Source organism: Dendrobates tinctorius, unplaced genomic scaffold (genome assembly GCF_039654945.1).
Source record: "Dendrobates tinctorius isolate UK_male_01 unplaced genomic scaffold, ASM3965494v1 ptg000342l, whole genome shotgun sequence".
NCBI lineage: Eukaryota > Metazoa > Chordata > Amphibia > Anura > Dendrobatidae > Dendrobates > Dendrobates tinctorius.
The window spans coordinates 4,260,606-4,281,622 of record NW_027362008.1 but is presented as its reverse complement, the minus strand read 5'-3'; the positions used below and the strand labels follow the sequence as shown (position 1 = coordinate 4,281,622).

Sequence of the window (21,017 nt, the reverse complement as noted above, 5' to 3'; positions counted from 1 at the left end):
TGTAGCTTTCTGAAAGCTAATTTTTTGCATTACAATGTGTGGTTTTGGTAACAATTTATTATGTTGACAACTTTTTGATCCCTTTTACAGCATTCTGGGGTCAAAATTAACCAAAAGACTTCAAATTCTGAATTTACATTGTTAATTTTTTAAACACCATTCACTGTGAGTTAATTTTGATGTTGTCTTTATTCTGTGAGTCATTATGACCATGACAATTCCTTTTCTATATCGCTTTTTATGTTTTGTTACTTTTATGAAAAAACTGACTTGAAAATGTTTTGGGAGTGTCCCATGTTCGTAGACCCGTAACTTCTATATTTTTCTGTTTTACTCGAGACAAACTTTAGTAAGATACAAGTCTGTTTTATTCATTTATTGAGCTATTTACAATAGTTCACAGTCTGCTTTGTAGACATTATTGATTAAAAAAATAAATATCATATTGCAGTTTGTCATAGATTCAACATATCAGGTTGCTTCGGTCTCTGAACATTCCTCGGCTTTCCATGGCAAGTGCATAAATTTTAGAATGTCAATGGCCGAGCCTCTCTTAGAGGCATTTATTTGAAGCAGTTCCCAGAACATTGCTCTGGCCTCCACTGAAATTTTCTTCCACTTTTTTGGAGCTTTTGACAGATCCCTTCCAACCTGCCACCAGGCAAACTCTTTATAATCTCGATCACCGCGTTTTGCCCCATGCCAAGGAAAGAGTCCAGAAAGAGCATAATAAATGACTACACCAAAAGCCCAGACATCAAGACTAGGATGTAGCAACAACTGTTCTCCTGGTCTAAGGCAGCAGAGCTCTGGAGCAGTGTAGGGTTTATACCAGGGCACAAAAGGAACAAATGTGCCCTGGAGCCTGGTGAGTCCAAAGTCTGCCAGCTTTATCCAGTGACATTGTGCATCCATCAGAAGAATATTATTCGGCTTGATATCCCGATGAACCATTCCTCTGTTGTGCATAAAGTCCAGAGCACTGGCGATCTGAGGAACACAGCACTTCAACATGTCCTCCTGCATGCCGACCTAAGAAAAAGACAACACAGAAGATCACACAGCTGAACAGCAGAAAGGAAAACATATCTGATATAAAAGAACAGAAGACTTATAGATATCTTCTACTAGTAGATATAATTCCTGCAGACATCAGTTCTACTCTGCTCTTAATCAGATAGATCCTCTATAATGTGAGATTTCCACTAAAAATTAAATATCAGTCACATAGAGGATGTTACCAGCTCACACATACTCATACAACCTAAACCTGCCTAATTATGGGGGTCCCATACTGCTACATACATAAATATGAGTTTATTAACTCTGGGGAAATAGGGTAATGTTAGATATCAGATCTACAATAAAGACCACTAATTTTTTTTCTTTAGCAGCATGAATAATGCTTAGAATATATAAAAGTGGAGAACAGCTTAAGATCTTACTTTAGGTACAAGGATGGACTGGAGATTTCCGGCCGGTGCCACTTCCTGAACAAATACAAAATCCCTACTGGTATGGAAGAAGATGTTGTGAGTAAATATGATGTTCCGATGGATGCTGAGGGTTTGTGAAATGCAATATTCCAGAAAGAAGTTGTCTTCTGGAGTCTTCTTCTTTGCCATCATTTTAATTGCCACGGTCTGTCCTGTTGAATAAACATTATAATTGTTAATATTCATCATCATCCTCATCGTCATCATCATCATATTCCATAACACTTTTAAAACCATATAAACAACCTGATCAATCACTTTACACAGGAGCATTCATAAGACTAGAGGGTAGTGGTGCAGAATACTAATGACGCGTTGTAGATAGGATACAACTAGGGTCATACTTAATGATTGTTAACAAGTACAGTTTGTCAGGGAACAAGCAGATTTCACTTTCATCTTTCACATTCATCTAAAACCACCCTGATGGCTCAGTCATCTTCATAGTCATCATCCATCATCATCATCTCACCTGAATGCTTGTGTTTTCCCATGTGTACATTCCCAAAAGATCCAGTCCCAAGTTCTAGCAAAAGTTCAAAGTGGTCAGTCACTTCCATCATCTTCAGGTTCTTGGATGTTTCTGATATCAGATGAAGAAGGTGTTTTGCCGTGTTCTTGCTTGCTTCCTTGATGTTCGTGGCCATTCTGAATAAAATGAAATAAGATATGGCATTGAATAAAGCATGAAACATCTTCGAGACCCATAATAACATACTGTAATCACCACATGTAACTGCGACTAGAAATGCACAATTGTATAATAGTGTGCAGTCACTGTAATAATGTTCCAGCATTGCATAATTCCCCAGGGATCTGCAGTAATACCATCTACTATATGCTGTGCTATACTCATCAAATATTCACCTTTGTAGATGGAGATTGAAGAGGTCTACTGCTACTGAAAGAGATGATAGTCGGTGCTGAACTCCTCCTGTACACCAACAAGTCTACAGCTTGATGCTCCTCAGAGGCAAGTTCTGACCACAAATAATACCTGGAGTGAAGTAGATGTCACTGAGAGGAGGAAACAGTTTATATCTGGGAAGAGCAGGGGGTTGTTAATTAGTGGGATATTGTCATTGGCCAAGACTTACTGTCTCCATTTACATATAAACTGACATTTATAAATCTCTTGAGGGAGAATGCTGGTTTGGGACAACACAAAGGGGTGGAAATTTCTTGTGGGGCCCTGTGATACTATTCACCATTGTGCTGATAATTAGGTAAACTAAAGAGAGAAATGTTATTCATTGTATTATTTCATGATAGTTTCATGAAGTCAAGAGACAACATTTCTAAATTATGCAGTGACCATGGTATTGAAATTGTTAGGGCCACGGCTATGATTAGCTGATTAACAGCTGCTGAGTGCAGTGTTTGCTTCAAATTGCTCAATTTTATTATTTATTAATATAGTAAGGTGTTCCATGCTTCATACATCTTGTATATACATGTGTAATTCATGTAAATAACAGTCTTCATTTACTTGCTATTAGACATGTAGTAGCAGTGGCTTTCTATATTTTAAACAATGTTGAACTGAGATATTGGGTTGATCCTTATTTGGCGTGAATGCCACCCCCATGACTATCCCATCCAAGTGTACAACATATTGAAGAATGTAATACATGTGTTAGCTTTTTATAGCTGATTGATGTTTATTTTTTTATGATCTTCAGTAATTTATTGTTTTTACATCTACTGTAAATGCATTTGCCATGTTACCTTCACAGCAGCATAGCATCTTCATAGCTGGTAACCCCTTCTTTTTTTTTTGTTTACATTTAATTATAGAAGCATCCAGTGACTTTAGATTAAGACGGGTGAACGAGCCAATATTGAATAAAAACATTTCTTTAAAAAGTGTGAGTATGTCAGCAGAAGACATAATCAAGAGGTTTCTGTAAAGGATAATTGCATCAACATCTCACTATTTGGTCAAGTGAAATGAAGATTTGGATGTAAGTAGATTTTTTTATTAAATTGGGTAAAGAACATTTACCTGTAGTCACAAGACATCTAACATAACTGTATTCATATCATGTAACAATGTAAATGCATCTAAATAAATTTCTATTGTTTCACTGCTAACCACTACCACCCATGTACTGATGAGAGATGAGCAGATCTGTTTTTAGTCACAAAACAGGTTTGTTTTAAAATATTATTGGATGTTTAGTTGACTCAAATGATTTTATTTTTAATTTCATCCCTTCCACCAAGTAAATGGCACCGCTATGGGTACAGGTCATGTACCAGTTTCTGCAAATTTATTTTTAGTGTAATGGGAGAATTTCCTTATTTGATGAGCTGATTTTGTACGCCAATCTCATTTTATTTTTGGAAAGGTTTATAAATTTAGCTTTATGAGATAGTGAAAAAAGTTTTCACATTATTTCATTTTTATTGTTACATACTGGAGCCAGTTTTGACCTTCACTATAGAACATTTTTATACTTGTTGCGTTACATTAGACATATAAAACAATCCATCTCACAGCGTTAATAGATCATGAAGCTCTGAGCACAGAACTGCCATGTCTTGGCATAAAAAAATCCAAAAAAGAGATGACCTAGCTTAACGATGAAGTGAAAAAACAAATTCTTTGTTCACTCAGATTTGAAAAGACGATAAAATATCAGCATGGAGAGATTCCAGTACATAATCAGCGATACTCAATTCATGGAGAATAACTTCTCTGAAAATCAAATTAATTGGGAAAATCCAAACAGTTAAGCGATTTTGAATTTTGCTCATCTGACCCATGTTATAAAACAATCTTATCATTTATTGTGCATGATCAATGCCGTATGAGGGGAAAAGTGAGAAACTGCTAAACTTGCTATTCTTGTTCATCTTACCTCACTAAAAAACTGAATTAAAAAATCATGTATCCCGATGCTATACCAAAATAACTAGTTTGTTACCCAAAAACATGTCCTCATACAGATCTGCAGTCAGAAAAATACAAAGCATTGACTCACAATGTGACAGCTATAAAAAATGTATTGTGATTTTCTTAGATATGAACATAATCATATCAGCACACAGAATAAAGTGATCATGTCAATTATACTGCTGGACGAACTCCATAAAAATAACAACTATTTCCAATTCATAGCTGTTTGTTTCTGCTTCCCAGCAAAACAATGAGATAAATAATAACTAGAAAGGCATATATAACCAAAAACAAAGCTTCAATCAGCGTCACCTACAATAAACCGAAAAATAAATAAGTGAAGTTTATGAGAATATGGTGATGATATCGTCCACCAAATAAAGATACCATGACAGTTATACCCAACAGTGACTGGGGTTTAAAAAAATATTAAAACAAATTCAGAATTTACGTGTTTTTCTTTCATTTTGCCTCCTAAATAATGTAAAAGTGATCAAAAAGTTGCATGTACAACAAACTGTTAACAACAAAAGCTACAGATTTTCAGGCAAAAATAAATCTTCATACCACGCCACTAACAAAAAATTGTAAAACAGTATAAAAATGGTTTTTTTTTAAAGTGTATATTGTACAAAACATAAAAAACAATTAAGATTATACAAATTTACCAGCACCATATTAGTACTGACCTACTGAATGCAGTTACTGTGTTATTATTTCAGCACATCAGATAACACAAACTTTAAAATACAAATAAATGTTAAAATTACTGTTTTCTTTATTTCTCTTGCAACAAAGTGCTTATAAAATCATGCTAATAAGTTCCACTTAAAAAGTGTATTGACAAATATAACTGATACTTAAAAAACACTTTTACATCTATATTGCCCAAAAAAGAAAGGTATGGCTAATGTAACAAAAAAGCCATGATCCAGAAGTGAAAACACAAATTCTTTATTCACTCAGATGTGAATAGATAAAATATCAGCATGAATGGTACAAAAGATTGTGTTATCAACGCGTTTCAGGTGTCCCAGCACCCTTAGTCATGATAACAGGCATTGTTCAAGAAAGCACTAATATGCTGAACACTAGTGAAAGCCAATGAACATATCTAATTAACGTAAATGAATTACAAGTGAAGACATACATGGCTAAAATCAAGAATGTGAATTCCACATGGCATAAAGGCGAGAATATATTTCAATTGCGCAGAACAAACGCAGTATATTGTAAATTCTTCTTAGCAGCCACAGTACAGAAGTAGAGAAATATACATTTATATAAGGGAGCAAATGAAAGAACCATAATTGTAAAAATTGATGTTGAGTTTTTACAAAACAACCAAAGAGGAAAATACAATTTCACTCTGGAACAGAGTGAATATCATATGATGGATCAAACGTCAGAATGAAAAATTACAGCCATCCACTCAGACTAGAGGATAGAAAAGCCGCTTTCAGGCTATGTGCCCACATTGCAGTTTTGAAGTAGAATATTCCTGAGGAGAAACGCACACCCTTAGCTGGAAAAACGCATGCAGTTTTGAAGATTTTAGCAATTTTGATGCATTTGTCATATGTTTTAACATGCGATTTCCTATGCGCTTTTGCAATACAAGTGTATGTATGCATAATCGCATGCGATTCCACAAAATTAATGAACATGCTGTGTTTTTTACCGCTAAGCAATTCCGCAGCGGTAAAATACGCACCATTAGCACAACATGTGCGGAATCAATTATGATAACATGGAATGATTTTCTTAAGCATTTCAGCGGCAGAATCACGTGTTTAAAATCACCACGGAAACTCTGAAAAAGCGCAATGTGGGCACACAGCCTTACAAAGACATTTTTTCTATTATATTATTCTCAATAACAATCATAGAAAGAAGAAAAATACATTTCTCTCTATCATACACTGAGTGTCATAGAGTAATAGTAAGAGACACAGATCTAAAAACACAATTTCAGCGGAGGAGGGTAAAAGTACCTAGGTGAAAGCAAAAATGAAAACAATTTGATTCAAAACCGGATCTACATCGCATAAAAAAACACAGATAGCAATATGCTCCTGCATAACAATCCACATAAACTAGCGAGGAATAAGCCGCAATTGCGAAAAATACTTTATATCTTAATCATATAGTGGATGGTGTTAAATATTCCTAGATGACAAAGAAAAAACATTCACATTCAAAACAGGATGAATAACGCATGGAAAAACACACATAACCAAAAGTAAAATATAACGATGCACGTAAGTTGACTGGGAACAAGCCGCAATTGCAAAGAAAGATTTTCATCTTGGTCATATAGTGGATCGCTTGACAACTTCACTTGCTAATTTCACTTGGTAATGAGCTGGTGGGAAGAGCTGTATATTTATACTGTAAATAATCCATTTAAAGATTGTGTCTATTGGGACGGCAGATACATAGATGATATCATTATCATCTGGAATTCTGATGTATCTGCCATACGGGATTTTAATTTTTATATTAATTGCAATCCCTTGAATTTAAAATTTGTGGTCCGCCATAAAATTTCATGCATTGATTTTTTTTATTTGATTTTACAAGGAATTTCAGGTAAACCTGTAGTAACACAAAAATTTAGAAAGAACACAGCAGGCAATGCTATACTCCATGGAAAAAGCCATCATCCTAAACATACAATTAAAAGTACTGGCTACGTCGATGGTGCCGTCAGCAACGATTTGAATTTCTGGATCACGGAGTGAACTACTTATACGATGGACTACTTGCTAGAGATGGGGTGCACCTTACGAAGACTGGAAAGCATGTATTTGGAAGTCGCCTTGCTACACTTGTAAGGAGAGCTTTAAACTAGAACAACATGGGAAGGGAAGCAAAAGACCAGAAAAAGCCATACACCTGACAAATGCTATTGAGAACTCTGCTATTAGAAGTGGAAAGGAAGAACAAAGACGAAAGAATCTAATTAATAAAAATATTGGAGAAAGAGAAACCAATCACAAACTAAAATGCTTCTATACTAATGCACAAAGCATGGGCAACAAACAAGGAGAATTGGAACTACTAACACAGGAAAAGAAATATGATGTCATTGGAATCACTGAAACTTGGTGGGACAATACACATGATTGGAATACAAGACTAGAAGGATACAACTTATTTGCAAGAAACAGACTTGATAAACGAGGAGGGGGTGTCGCATTGTATGTTAGAAACACATATATCTGCACAGAGATTGAAGCTTCAGAGACTGGGAGTTCTGTGGAAACTGTTTGGGTAAGAATACAAGGACAGAACAATGGAAAGGACACCATTGTAGGCATTTACTACAGGCCGCCTGTGCAAGCTGAAGATATGGATGAACTCTTTATGCATCAAATGGCCAAGTTCTCCAAAAAATATGACATAGTTGTCATGGGAGATTTCAACTATCCAGACATTTGTTGGGAATCTCTCTCAGGCAAAACTAACAGGTCAAGGAAATTCTTATCCTCTCTTGCTGACAACTTTATCTTCCAAAAGGTAAGGGAGAAAACAAGGGGAACTGCTACCTTGGATCTAATCCTTATAAACAGGGAGGAAATGGTTGAGGAGGTAAAAGTGGCTGGGACCCTAGGAGGTAGTGACCATGCTATTTTAGAATTTTGGATTACTAGAGGTGGAAGACCTGTGAAGACTCAGACGTCAAGGTTAGATTTCAGAAAGGCAGATTTTAAGGGATTCAGAAAGAGAATTGGAGGGGTCCAATGGCTGGATATCCTAAAAGACAAAAATGTCCAGGAGGGATTGGAAATCTTGAAAAATGAAATTCTCAAAGCACAGTTGTTAACAATTCCGAAAAGAGGGAAGAATAGGAAGCATTTAAGGAAAACAGGATGGATGAACACAGAACTTAAGCACATGCTAAAAAGGAAGAAAAAAATGTTTATAAAATGGAAAGAGGGAGGCATATCTAAAGAAGAATATAATGCTGTCTGCAGAACCTGCAGGGCACAAATCAGATTATCTAAAGCTGAAAATGAATTGAGGCTTGCAAGAGATGTCAAAAACAATAATAAAGGATTTTGGGGATATGTCAAAAGTAAAAGAAAAGTCAAAGATGCTATAGGATTTTTACAGGATGAAAATGATGAAATGGTAAGACAGGATGTTGAGAAGGCTGAACTTTTAAATTCCTATTTTGCATCTGTTTTCTCTCAGAAAGGAAATGTAACATCAACTGTTATTCACTGTCCTATTAAGGGAATAGAAGAATCCAGGATATCTATAAACAGAAAGATAGTGAGGAAACACTTAGCTAACCTAAATGAATTCAAGTCTCCAGGTCCAGATGAATTACACCCCAGAGTACTGAAGGAGATAGCAGAAGAAATTTTTGAACCCCTCTCCATAATCTTTGAAAATTCTTGGAGAACAGGAGAAGTGCCAGAAGACTGGAGAAGAGCAAATGTTGTTCCTATCTTCAAAAAGGGGAAGAAGGTGGACCCAGGGAACTATAGGCCGGTGAGTCTGACTTCTATACCAGGAAAGATCTTTGAACAAATTATTAAACAACATGTATGTCAATACCTGGATAAGAATGAAGTGATTAAACAGAGTCAGCATGGGTTTGTAACTAATAAGTCATGTCAGACTAACTTAATTTCCTTCTATGACGGTATCACTGATTGGGTGGATCAAGGAAATGCTGTAGATATAGTATATCTTGACTTCAGCAAAGCATTTGACAAAGTCTCTCATACAATCCTTATTGAAAAAATGACTAAGTATGGAATGGACAAGGCAACTGTTAGGTGGATTCATAACTGGCTTAGTGATCGGACCCAAAGAGTGGTCGTAAATGGCTGCACATCCAGTTGGAAGAATGTCTCAAGTGGGGTACCACAGGGCTCTGTCCTGGGCCCTGTATTGTTCAACATCTTTATCAACGATTTAGATGAAGGAATTGAGGGTAAACTGATTAAATTTGCTGATGACACAAAGCTAGGAGGGATAGCTAATACTAGAGAAGAGAGTGAGAGGATTCAAAAAGATTTAAATAAACTGGAGAAGTGGGCAGCAACTAACAGAATGGTTTTTAACGGGGAGAAATGCAAAGTACTACATCTGGGCAATAAAAATGAAAAAAGCATATATAGAATGGGAGGAATAGGGCTAAGTGACAGCACATGTGAAAAAGACTTGGGTATACTAATAGATCACAGACTGAATATGAGTCAACAGTGTGATGCTGCAGCAAAAAAGGCAAATGCAATTCTAGGATGTATTAACAGAAGCATACAGTCTAGATCACGTGAAGTCATTATTTCCCTCTACTCCTCTCTGGTCAGACCTCATCTGGAATATTGTGTCCAGTTTTGGGCACCACATTTTAAAAAAGACATCAACAAACTGGAGCAAGTTCAGAAAAGAGCGACCAGAATGGTGACCGGTCTGCAAACCCTGTCTTATGAGGAAAGGTTGCAGGATTTGGGAATGTTTAGTTTGCAAAAGAGAAGACTGAGAGGAGACTTAATAGCTGTCTACAAATATCTAAAGGGCTGTCACATTGTAGAAGGATCAACTTTATTCTCAATTGCACAAGGAAAGACTAGAAGCAATGGGATGAAACTGAATGGGAAGAGACACAGATTAGATATTAGAAAAAACTTTTTGACAGTTAGAGTGATCAATGAGTGGAACAGGCTGCCACGAGAAGTGGTGAGTTCTCCTTCAATGGAAGTCTTCAAACAGAGGCTGGACAGACATCTGACTGGGATGATTTAGCGAATCCTGCTTTGAGCAGGGGGTTGGACCAGATGGCCCAGGAGGTCCCTTCCAACTCTACGATTCTATGATTCTATGATTCTATGATTCTATGATTCTAAGTATACCTGTTGGGGAGATGACAAGAGCTAAATGCAATTGTAGCACAAATACAGATTATCAACAGGAAGTTTCTAACATTAAGCAGTGATTGACCCAAAGGGGTTATACCCAATGGAGTTTAAGCAAAGCTGAAAACATTGTGGCTCAAAAACCGCGATTCAAAGCTAAGTGTAACACACATGAACATTCAGTCACTCCTGTAACATTGGTCTCGCAGTATAGTAACCAGTTTGCCTCTATTGAACGAATTATTCAAAATAATTTATCTGTATTAAAAGAGGATCCAGATATAGATAGTATTATAGGGAAAGGATTTAGAATAGTCTCTAGGAGAGCACCATCTTTAGGTCAGAGCCTTTTGCCAAGTTTTTTGAATATGTCTCAAATTCAATCCACAAATTGGCAGAAAACCAAGGGTTTTTATAAGTGTGGCGCTAAGTCCTGTAAATACACTAAAGAGAGCTCTAGCTTTGGAGATTCTAGTGAAAGCAAGAATTTTGCTACTAAAACCTTTATCAATTGTAGCACTAAAACCTTGGTATATATTATGGAGTGCACCTTCTGCCATCTAAAACATGTTGGAAGCACAAAACGCAAGCTGAAGAAAAGAATTGGGGAACACATCTATGACACAGAGAATATTAACATGGAAAGGAACACATCTCAGGTGTCAAAACATTTTATTGAATGTCATAAAGATGACCTGAAAACACTTCTGGTGTATGCAATTGAAAAAATACACACACCCATCAGAGGGGGTGATACGGAGGTTACATTACAAAATAGGGAAGCCTGGTGGATTTTCAAACTTAAGCAGTATAATTGACTTGTTCACTTTATTCTGTGTGCTGACATGATTATGTTCATACCCAAGAAAATCACAATATGTTTTTTATAGCTGTCATATTCAGAGTCATTGCTTTTTATTTTTCTGAATGCAGATCTGTATGAGGACATGTTTTTGGGTACAAAACTAGTTGTTTTGGTACAGCGTTGGGATACATGATTTTTTTAATTCAATTTTTTAGTGAGGTAAGATGAACAAGAATAGCAAGTTTAGCAGTTTTTCACTTTTCCCTTCATGCAGCATTCATCGTGCACAATATATGATAAGATTGTTTTATAACATGGGTCAGATCAGCAAAATTCAAAATCGCTTAACCGTTTGGATTTTCCCAATTAATTTGAATTTCAGAGAAGTTATTCTCCATGAATTGGGTATCGCTTTTTAAGTACTGGGATTAGTGATGAGCGAGCACTAAAATGCTTGGGCACTCGTTGTTCGGGTCGAGCAAATTGTAATACTTGGGTACTCGGACAGAGCAACGAGCCCAATATAAGTCTATGGGAAACCCGAGCATTTTTGCTGTGATCCCCCAAGGGGGTCATTTTAAGGTCTAGAAACATCTGAAAATGATTTAAACACTGCTCAAATGACATGGGGAAATCATGGGGATCGCCCCTGGAAGCATTCCTGACTCCTAGTTCACAGCTTTAAATATTTTTTTCCGAGATTCATACCATAGTCATATGCACCCCATTAAACACTTGGAACCCACATACTGGATGGGCCCAGGAAAATACACTTCACCATATTCATACGGTTCTCCCCTACTCTTTTGTTTACAGAGTGACAGCAATGTCTGCCCTGCTGCATAGTCCTATGCACCCCATTACACCTTGGTACCCACATACTGGTTGGGCCCAGGAAAATACACTTCAACATATTCATTTCGTACTCCTGTACAGCAGCTCTGTTGATGTATGGAGACTAAATGATGTGTGCTCAGTGTATAAACAGCCTTTTTGTTGCTCAAAGCAGCGATTAAGATAAAACTCTCTGGTTAGTTGCTCCTTGGAAAAACCTAATGGAAGGAACCGGGTGGGAGTTTGTAATGAAGTGGGAAAATCACGTGAAGACAATATGTGAATATAATTGCTCAATTTTTTTGTATGCAACCGGGTACTCAGATAGGACACTAATTAGAGGATATAGTGAACCAACCAAGAGTTTCTATAAATAGATAAGATTTATGTTTTTGTCCATTGGCATTAGAGCTTTTTGATAAAATACGGGTAGCGGGAGAATACAGAAGTACTGCGTGTATGGATGTGATTGAAATGTCAGACAATGCCTGCCATTTTCTGAAGTCTGTTTGTGGTCGGTGTCTAATATTCTCCTGGTGACCCTTTGCTACCCCTGAGGACTGAGGAAGAGGCCGCCCTAGTATACCCATGCCAGACAACCCTGGACTGCTCAACCCGTAATGACCTCCTGCCTTTCTTCTGTTATCCTGAGACATGTACCCTTCCCTGATGTGCGGAACCGGGAGCCTTGCATAACTGTTTCGTTTATGTACCATGTCTTGTTCAAGTAAACTTTATGTCTATACCTGAAGTGTGCGGTGTCATGTCATTCTGCCTCCTCGCCCACATGCTCAGCTGCCACAGACCCCGGTCGCTACTCTTCCCTAGTCTGGGTAGGCCTGGGTCCCCCCTGTGGTCCAGTGGGTCCACATTCCATCCCCACTTGGGACGCTCACCCCACATCGTCGTGGTCGTCGACGTGGAGGTGTTGGCTCGGCAGCGAACTCGTCACTAGTCATGACATCCAGTTATCATCTGTCTATGTGGTCACAGTCCTATGGCTAATGGTCAGTTCCTACAATTCCCAGAAAATCTGAAGGACATGCATTCTCTTCCATTTTGAGGTGAAATGTTCTAACATCTTTTTAGAAAAATATCTTTTGAATATGAACTCATGACTATTAACTTAGAGCACATTGACTTTTGGAAAGCACCACCGTATTCCTGTCATTTTTCACTTAATTTTATCTTGTGTCCGAGGATGTGGTTGACAACTCATTGTATAACCTATCTTTTTATGTCAACGATTGTGTAACCTCCCTTTCTATTTTGCCAATTCTTATGTATTCTTCATTTCTTTTTGATCTTGTTCTATAAAAGTTCACACTGTCAATAAACCTTAGAGACTATTTGGAAAGACAGCGAGCAGTCTGTCTCTCTCATTATGCTTCATTGCATGGGTACCCATAATACAGAAACTACCCAAGTAGAAATAGAAATCTATTCTCCGACAATGTTAAATAAATTCAAATATAAAATCCTCTGATTTTACTATGAGTGCCAAGTTTTTTCCCCACAAAGGCACAGTGAAGTCAGAGGTCTGGTGATGCTGGAAGTCCTGGCCACCCACAAGAATGATAGTGAGACTTTACATTGAGACATTTTATACCAGAATCTGTTATGAATTGGGAACTCAGGCAGTAAAATATTTTTGAGCACAAAGGGCAATCATATTCAGTCACACATGAGTTTTGTTTTCAAATTATTAGAATTTGTGCTGACTCATAATGATTTTATTTTTTACTGCATGCTTTCCAAAAAGTAAAAGACACATCTCTTCTTACTATAAGAATATTGTCTTTAAATTGTAAGAATAATTTGATATGTAATAGAAATGGATTGTTCAAATTAAGTATCTTTCTCCAAAAAATATATACAGTATACAAGTCACGGCAACTGGTGAATCCATTGCTGTATCAGCTGCCTGGTTATACCAGGGTCCTGCAAATTGAAAGGAATTGTGTGCAAAGCAAAAGCACAAGGATTGTCACCAGCTGCAATAATTCTTGTCAATCAAAATCATCCTGTATTTGTAAAAAATCTTGAGTCCTGTATAACCAAGGGAGTTTTCTTAACCAATGGGCATAATATCCAGTGCAAATAGCAAGATGGAGGCTCAGCATATTTATCAAATTTGGGAATAAAGTACCAGTATTATTTTTTTTGTGACAAAAAGACTGGCACTTCCAAGCTAATGTGAACAGGAGCCAACTAGCTGAAGTTACCTTCATTTTCAATAAACAAAAAAGATGCATTCTGTAGTGCTAAAGCATGTCAATGTGAAATATGTAGAATGTGAATAGCAATACCATGACAATTCCTTTTCTATATCACTTTTTATGTTTTGTTACTTTTATGAAAAAAACTGACTTAAAAAATGTTTTGGGAGTGTCCCTTGTTCGTATACCCGTAACTTCTATATTTTTTTCTGTTTTTCTCGAGACAAACTTTAGTAAGATTCAAGTCTGTTTTATTCATTTATTGAGCTATTTACAATAGTTCACAGTCTGCTTTGTAGACATTATTGATTAAAAAAATAAATATCATATTGCAGTTTGTCATAGATTCAACATATCAGGTTGCTTCGGTCTCTGAACATTCCTCGGCTTTCCATGGCAAGTGCATAAATTTTAGAATGTCAATGGCCGAGCCTCTCTTACAGGCATTTATTTGAAGCAGTTCCCAGAACATTGCTCTGGCCTCCACTGAAATTTTCTTCCACTTTTTTGGAGCTTTTGACGGATCCCTTCCAACCTGCCACCAGGCAAACTCTGTATAATCTCGATCACCGCGTTTTGCCCCATGCCAAGGAAAGAGTCCAGAAAGAGCATAATAAATGACTACACCAAAAGCCCAGACATCAAGACTAGGATGTAGCAACAACTGTTCTCCTGGTCTAAGGCAGCAGAGCTCTGGAGCAGTGTAGGGTTTATACCAGGGCACAAAAGGAACAAATGTGCCCTGGAGCCTGGTGAGTCCAAAGTCTGCCAGCTTTATCCAGTGACATTCTGCATCCATCAGAAGAATATTATTCGTCTTGATATCCCGATGAACCATTCCTCTGTTATGCATAAAGTCCAGAGCACTGGCGATCTGAGGAACACAACGCTTCAACATGTCCTCCTGCATGCCGACCTAAGAAAAAGACAACACAGAAGATTACACAGCTGAACAGCAGAAGGGAAAACATATCTGATATAAAAGAACAGAAGACTTATAGATATCTTCTACTAGTAGATATAATTCCTGCAGACATCAGTTCTACTCTGCTATTAATCAGATATCCTCTATAATGTGAGATTTCCACTAAAAATTAAATATCTCTCACATAGAGGATGTTACCAGCTCACACATACTCATACAACCTAAACCTGCCTAATTATGGGGGTCCCATACTGCTACTTACAGAAATATGAGTTTATTAAATCTGAGGAAATAGGGTAATGTTAGATGTCAGATCTACAATAAAGACCACTAATTTTTTTCTTCAGCAGTATGAATAATGCTTGAATATGTAAAAGTGGAGAACAGCTTAAGATCTTACTTTAGGTACAAGGATGGACTGGAGATTTCTGGCCGGTGCCACTTCCTGAACAAACACAAAATCCCTACTGGTATGGAAGAAGATGTCGTGAGTAAATATGATGTTCCGATGAATGCTGAGGGTTTGTGAAATGCAATATTCCAGAAAGAAGTTGTCTTCTGGAGTCTTCTTCTTTGCCATCATTTTAATTGCCACGGTCTGTCCTGTTGAATAAACATTATAATTGTTAATGTTCATCCTCATCATATTCCATAACACTTTTAAAACCATATAAACAACCTGATCAATCACTTTACACAGGAGCATTCATAAGACTAGAGGGTAGTGGTGCAGAATACTAATGACACGTTGTAGATAGGATACAACTAGGGTCATACTTAATGATTGTTAACAAGTACAGTTTGTCAGGGTACAAGCAGATTTCAATTTCATCTTTCACATTCATCTAAAACCACCCTGATGGCTCAGTCATCTTCATAGTCATCATCCATCATCATCATCTCACCTGAATGTTTGTGTTTTCCCATGTGTACATTTCCAAAAGATCCAGTCCCAAGTTCTAGCAAAAGTTCAAAGTGGTCAGTCACTTCCATCATCTTCAGGTTCTTGGAAGTTTCTGATATCAGATGAAGAAGGTGTTTTGCCGTGTTCTTGCTTGCTACCTTGATGTTGGTGGCCATTCTGAATAAAATGAAATGAGATATGGCATTGAATAAAGCATGAAACATCTTTGAGACCCATAATAACATACTGTAATCACCTCGTGTAAACTGCGACTATAAATGCACAATTGTATAATAGTGTGCAGTCACTGTAATAATGTTCCATACTTATCATATATTCACCTTTGTAGATGGAGATTGAAGATGTCTACTGCTACTGAAAGAGATGATAGTCGGTGCTGAACTCCTCCTGTACACCAACAAGTCTACAGCTTGATGCTCCTCAGAGGCCAGTTCTGACCACAAATAATACCTGGAGTGAAGTAGATGTCACTGAGAGGAGGAAACAGTTTATATCTGGGAAGAGCAGGGGGTTGTTAATTAGTGGGATATTGTCATTGGCCAAGACTTACTGTCTCCATTTACATATAAACTGACATTTATAAATCTCTCCAGGGAGAATGATGGATTGGGACAACACAAAGGGATAGAAATTTCCTGTGGTGCTCTGTGATACTATTCACCATTGTGCTGATAATTAGGTAAACTAAAGAGAGAAATGTTATTCATTGTATTATTTCATGATAGTTTCATGAAGTCAAGAGACAAAATTTCTAAAATATGCAATGACCATGGTATTGAAATTGTTAGGGCCACTGCTATGATTACCTGATTAATAGCTGCTGAGTGCAGTGTTTGCTTCAAATTGCTCAATTGTATTATTTATTAATATAGTAAGGTGTTCCATGCTTCATACATCTTGTATATACGTGTGTAATTCATGTAAATGGGAGCTATAACAGTCTTCATTTACATGCTATTAGACATCTAGTAGAAGTGGCTTTCTATATTTTATACAATATTAAAGATGTGCAAAATTGTACTGAGATATTGTGTTGATACTTATTTGGCGTGAATGCCACCCCCATGGCCATCCCGTCCAAGTGTACAACATATTGAAGAATGTAATACATGTGTTAGCTTTTTATAGCTGATTGATGTTTATTTTTTTATGATCTTCAGAAATTTACTGTTTTTACATCTACTGGAAATGCATTTGCCACGTTACCTTCACAGTAGCATAGCATCTTCATATCTGGTAACCCCTTCTTTTTTTTTATTTACATTTAATTATAGAAGCATCCAGTGACTTTAGATTAAGACGGGTAAACGAGCCAATATTGAATAAAAACATTTCTTTAAAAAGTGTGAGTATGTCAGCAGAAGACATAATCAAGAGGTTTCTGTAAAGGATAATTACATCAACATCTCACTATTTGGTCAAGTGAAATGAAGATTTGGATGTAAGTAGATTTTTTTATTAAATTGGGTAAAGAACATTTACCTGTAGTCACAAGAGATCTAACATAACTGTATTCATATCATGTAACAATGTAAATGCATCTAAATAAATTTCTATTGTTTCACTGCTAACCTCTACCACCCATGTACTGATGAGAGATGAGCAGATCTGTTTTTAGTCACAAAACAGGTTTGTTTTAAAATATTATTGGATGTTTAGTTGACTCAAATGATTTTATTTTTAATTTCATCCCTTCCACCAAGTAAATGGCACCGCTATGGGTACAGGTCATGTACCAGTTTCTGCAAATTTATTTTTAGTGTAATGGGAGAATTTCCTTATTTGATGAGCTGATTTTGTACGCCAATCTCATTTTATTTTTGGAAAGGTTTATAAATTTAGCTTTATGAGATAGTGAAAAAAGTTTTCACATTATTTCATTTTTATTGTTACATACTGGAGCCAGTTTTGACCTTCACTATAGAACATTTTTATACTTGTTGCGTTACATTAGACATATAAAACAATCCATCTCACAGCGTTAATAGATCATGAAGCTCTGAGCACAGAACTGCCATGTCTTGGCATAAAAAAATCCAAAAAAGAGATGACCTAGCTTAACGATGAAGTGAAAAAACAAATTCTTTGTTCACTCAGATTTGAAAAGATGATAAAATATCAGCATGGAGAGATTCCAGTACATAATCAGCGATACTCAATTCATGGAGAATAACTTCTCTGAAAATCAAATTAATTGGGAAAATCCAAACAGTTAAGCGATTTTGAATTTTGCTGATCTGACCCATGTTATAAAACAATCTTATCATTTATTGTGCATGATCAATGCCGTATGAGGGGAAAAGTGAGAAACTGCTAAACTTGCTATTCTTGTTCATCTTACCTCACTAAAAAACTGAATTAAAAAATCATGTATCCCGATGCTATACCAAAATAACTAGTTTGTTACCCAAAAACATGTCCTCATACAGATCTGCAGTCAGAAAAATACAAAGCATTGACTCACAATGTGACAGCTATAAAAAATGTATTGTGATTTTCTTAGATATGAACATAATCATATCAGCACACAGAATAAAGTGATCATGTCAATTATACTGCTGGACGAACTCTATAAAAATAACAACTATTTCCAATTCATAGCTGTTTGTTTCTGCTTCCCAGCAAAACAATGAGATAAATAATAACTAGAAAGGCATATATAACCAAAAACAAAGCCTCAATCAGCGTCACCTACAATAAACCAAAAAATAAATAAGTGAAGTTTATGAGAATATGGTGATGATATCGTCCACCAAATAAAGATACCACGACAGTTATACCCAACAGTGACTGGGGTTTAAAAAAATATTAAAACAAATTCAGAATTTACGTGTTTTTCTTTCATTTTGCCTCCTAAATAATGTAAAAGTGATCAAAAAGTTGCATGTACAACAAACTGTTAACAACAAAAGCTACAGATTTTCAGGCAAAAATAAATCTTCATACCACGCCACTAACAAAAAATTGTAAAACAGTATAAAAATGGTTTTTTTTTAAAGTGTATATTGTACAAAACATAAAAAACAATTAAGATGATACAAATTTACCAGCACCATATTAGTACTGACCTACTGAATGCAGTTACTGCTTTATTTTTTCAGCACATCAGATAACACAAACTTTAAACTACAAATAAATGTTAAAATTACTGTTTTCTTTATTTCTCTTGCAAAAAAGTGCTTATAAAATCATGCTAATAAGTTCCACTTAAAAAGTGTATTGACAAATATAACTGATACTTAAAAAACACTTTTACATCTATATTGCCCAAAAAAGAAAGGTATGGCTAATGTAACAAAAAAGCCATGATCCAGAAGTGAAAACACAAATTCTTTATTCACTCAGATGTGAATAGATAAAATATCAGCATGAATGGTACAAAAGATTGTGCTATCAACGCGTTTCAGGTGTCCCAGCACCCTTAGTCATGATAACAGGCATTGTTCGAGAAAGCACTAATATGCTGAACACTAGTGAAAGACAATTAACATATCTAATTAACGTAAATGAATTACAAGTGAAGACATACATGGCTAAAATCAGGAATGTGATTTCCACATGGCATAAAGGCGAGAATGTATTTCAATTGCGCAGAACAAACGCAGTATATTGTAAATTCTTCTTAGCAGCCACAGTACAGAAGTAGAGAAATATACATTTATATAAGGGAGCAAATGAAAGAACCATAATTGTAAAAATTGATGTTGAGTTTTTACAAAACAACCAAAGAGGAAAATACAATTTCACTCTGGAACAGAGTGAAAATCATATGATGGATCAAACGTCAGAATGAAAAATTACAGCCATCTACTCAGACTAGAGGATAGAAAAGCCACTTTCAGGCTATGTGCCCACATTGCAGTTTTGAAGTAGAATATTCCTGAGGAGAAACGCACACCCTTAGCTGGAAAAACGCATGCAGTTTTGAAGATTTTAGCAATTTTGATGCATTTGTCATATGTTTTAACATGCGATTTCCTATGCGCTTTTGCAATACAAGTGTATGTATGCATAATCGCATGCGATTCCACAAAATTAATGAACATGCTGTGTTTTTTACCGCTAAGCAATTCCGCAGCAGTAAAATACGCACCATTAGCACAACATGTGCGGAATCAATTATGATAACATGGAATGATTTTCTTAAGCATTTCAGCGGCAGAATCACTTGTTTAAAATCACCACGGAAACTCTGAAAAAGCGCAATGTGGGCATACAGCCTTACAAAGACATTTTTTCTATTATATTATTCTCAATTTCTCAAGAACAACATGGGAAGGGAAGCAAAAGACCAGAAAAAGCCATACACCTGACAAATGCTATTGAGAACTCTTCTATTAGAAGTGGAAAGGAAGAACAAAGACGAAAGAATCTAATTAATAAAAATATTGGAGAAAGAGAAACCAATCACAAACTAAAATGTTTCTATACTAATGCACAAAGCATGGGCAACAAACAAGGAGAATTGGAACTACTAACACAGGAACAGAAATATGATGTAATTGGAATCACTGAAACTTGGTGGGACAATACACATGATTGGAATACAAGACTAGAAGGATACAACTTATTTGCAAGAAACAGACTTGATAAACGAGGAGGGGGTGTCGCATTGTATGTTCGAAACGCGTATATCTGCACAGAGATTGAAGCTTCAGAGACTGGGAGTTCTGTGGAAACTGTTTGGGTAAGAATACAAGGACAGAACAATGGAAAGGACACCATTGTAGGCATTTACTACAGGCCGCCTGTGCAAGCCGAAGATATAGATGAACTCTTTATGCATCAGATGGCCAAGTTCTCCAAAAAATATGACATAGTTGTCATGGGAGATTTCAACTATCCAGACATTTGTTGGGAATCTCTCTCAGGCAAAACTAACAGGTCAAGGAAATTCTTATCCTCTCTTGCTGACAACTTTATCTTCCAAAAGGTAAGGGAGAAAACAAGGGGAACTGCTACCTTGGATCTAATCCTTATAAACAGGGAGGAAATGGTTGAGGAGGTAAAAGTGGCTGGGACCCTAGGAGGTAGC

General features: G+C 36.4%; 2 protein-coding genes across 2 annotated transcripts; both read right to left on the bottom strand.

Annotated features, from left to right (window-relative positions):
* Positions 1-471: 471 nt before the first annotated feature.
* LOC141074914 (serine/threonine-protein kinase SBK1-like) lies at positions 472-2,143 on the bottom strand. Its single transcript, XM_073562222.1, has 3 exons — positions 1,969-2,143; positions 1,446-1,648; positions 472-1,032 (listed from the first exon to the last, which is right to left on the bottom strand). The coding sequence occupies exons 1-3, from the start codon at positions 2,141-2,143 to the stop codon at positions 472-474; spliced, it is 939 nt and encodes a 312-aa protein (XP_073418323.1).
* Positions 2,144-14,487: 12,344 nt separating this feature from the next.
* Positions 14,488-16,137, bottom strand: LOC141074913 (serine/threonine-protein kinase SBK1-like). The gene is made up of 3 exons (XM_073562221.1): positions 15,963-16,137; positions 15,458-15,660; positions 14,488-15,048 (listed from the first exon to the last, which is right to left on the bottom strand). Exons 1-3 carry the CDS (start codon positions 16,135-16,137, stop codon positions 14,488-14,490), a joined length of 939 nt encoding a protein of 312 aa, XP_073418322.1.
* Between the last annotated feature and the right edge of the window lie 4,880 nt (positions 16,138-21,017).

Bases quoted from the DNA above. Each gene is read 5' to 3' on its own strand.
- LOC141074914 (XM_073562222.1), bottom strand. From the start codon at position 2,143: ATGGCCACGAACATCAAGGAAGCAAGCAAGAACACGGCAAAACACCTT. The intron at 1,649-1,968 runs GTGAGATGATGA...TTTATTCAACAG, and splicing joins GGGAAAACACAAGCATTCAG to GACAGACCGTGGCAATTAAA. The intron at 1,033-1,445 runs GTAAGATCTTAA...TCTTTTTCTTAG, and splicing joins AGTCCATCCTTGTACCTAAA to GTCGGCATGCAGGAGGACAT.
- LOC141074913 (XM_073562221.1), bottom strand. From the start codon at position 16,137: ATGGCCACCAACATCAAGGTAGCAAGCAAGAACACGGCAAAACACCTT. The intron at 15,661-15,962 runs GTGAGATGATGA...TTTATTCAACAG, and splicing joins GGGAAAACACAAACATTCAG to GACAGACCGTGGCAATTAAA. The intron at 15,049-15,457 runs GTAAGATCTTAA...TCTTTTTCTTAG, and splicing joins AGTCCATCCTTGTACCTAAA to GTCGGCATGCAGGAGGACAT.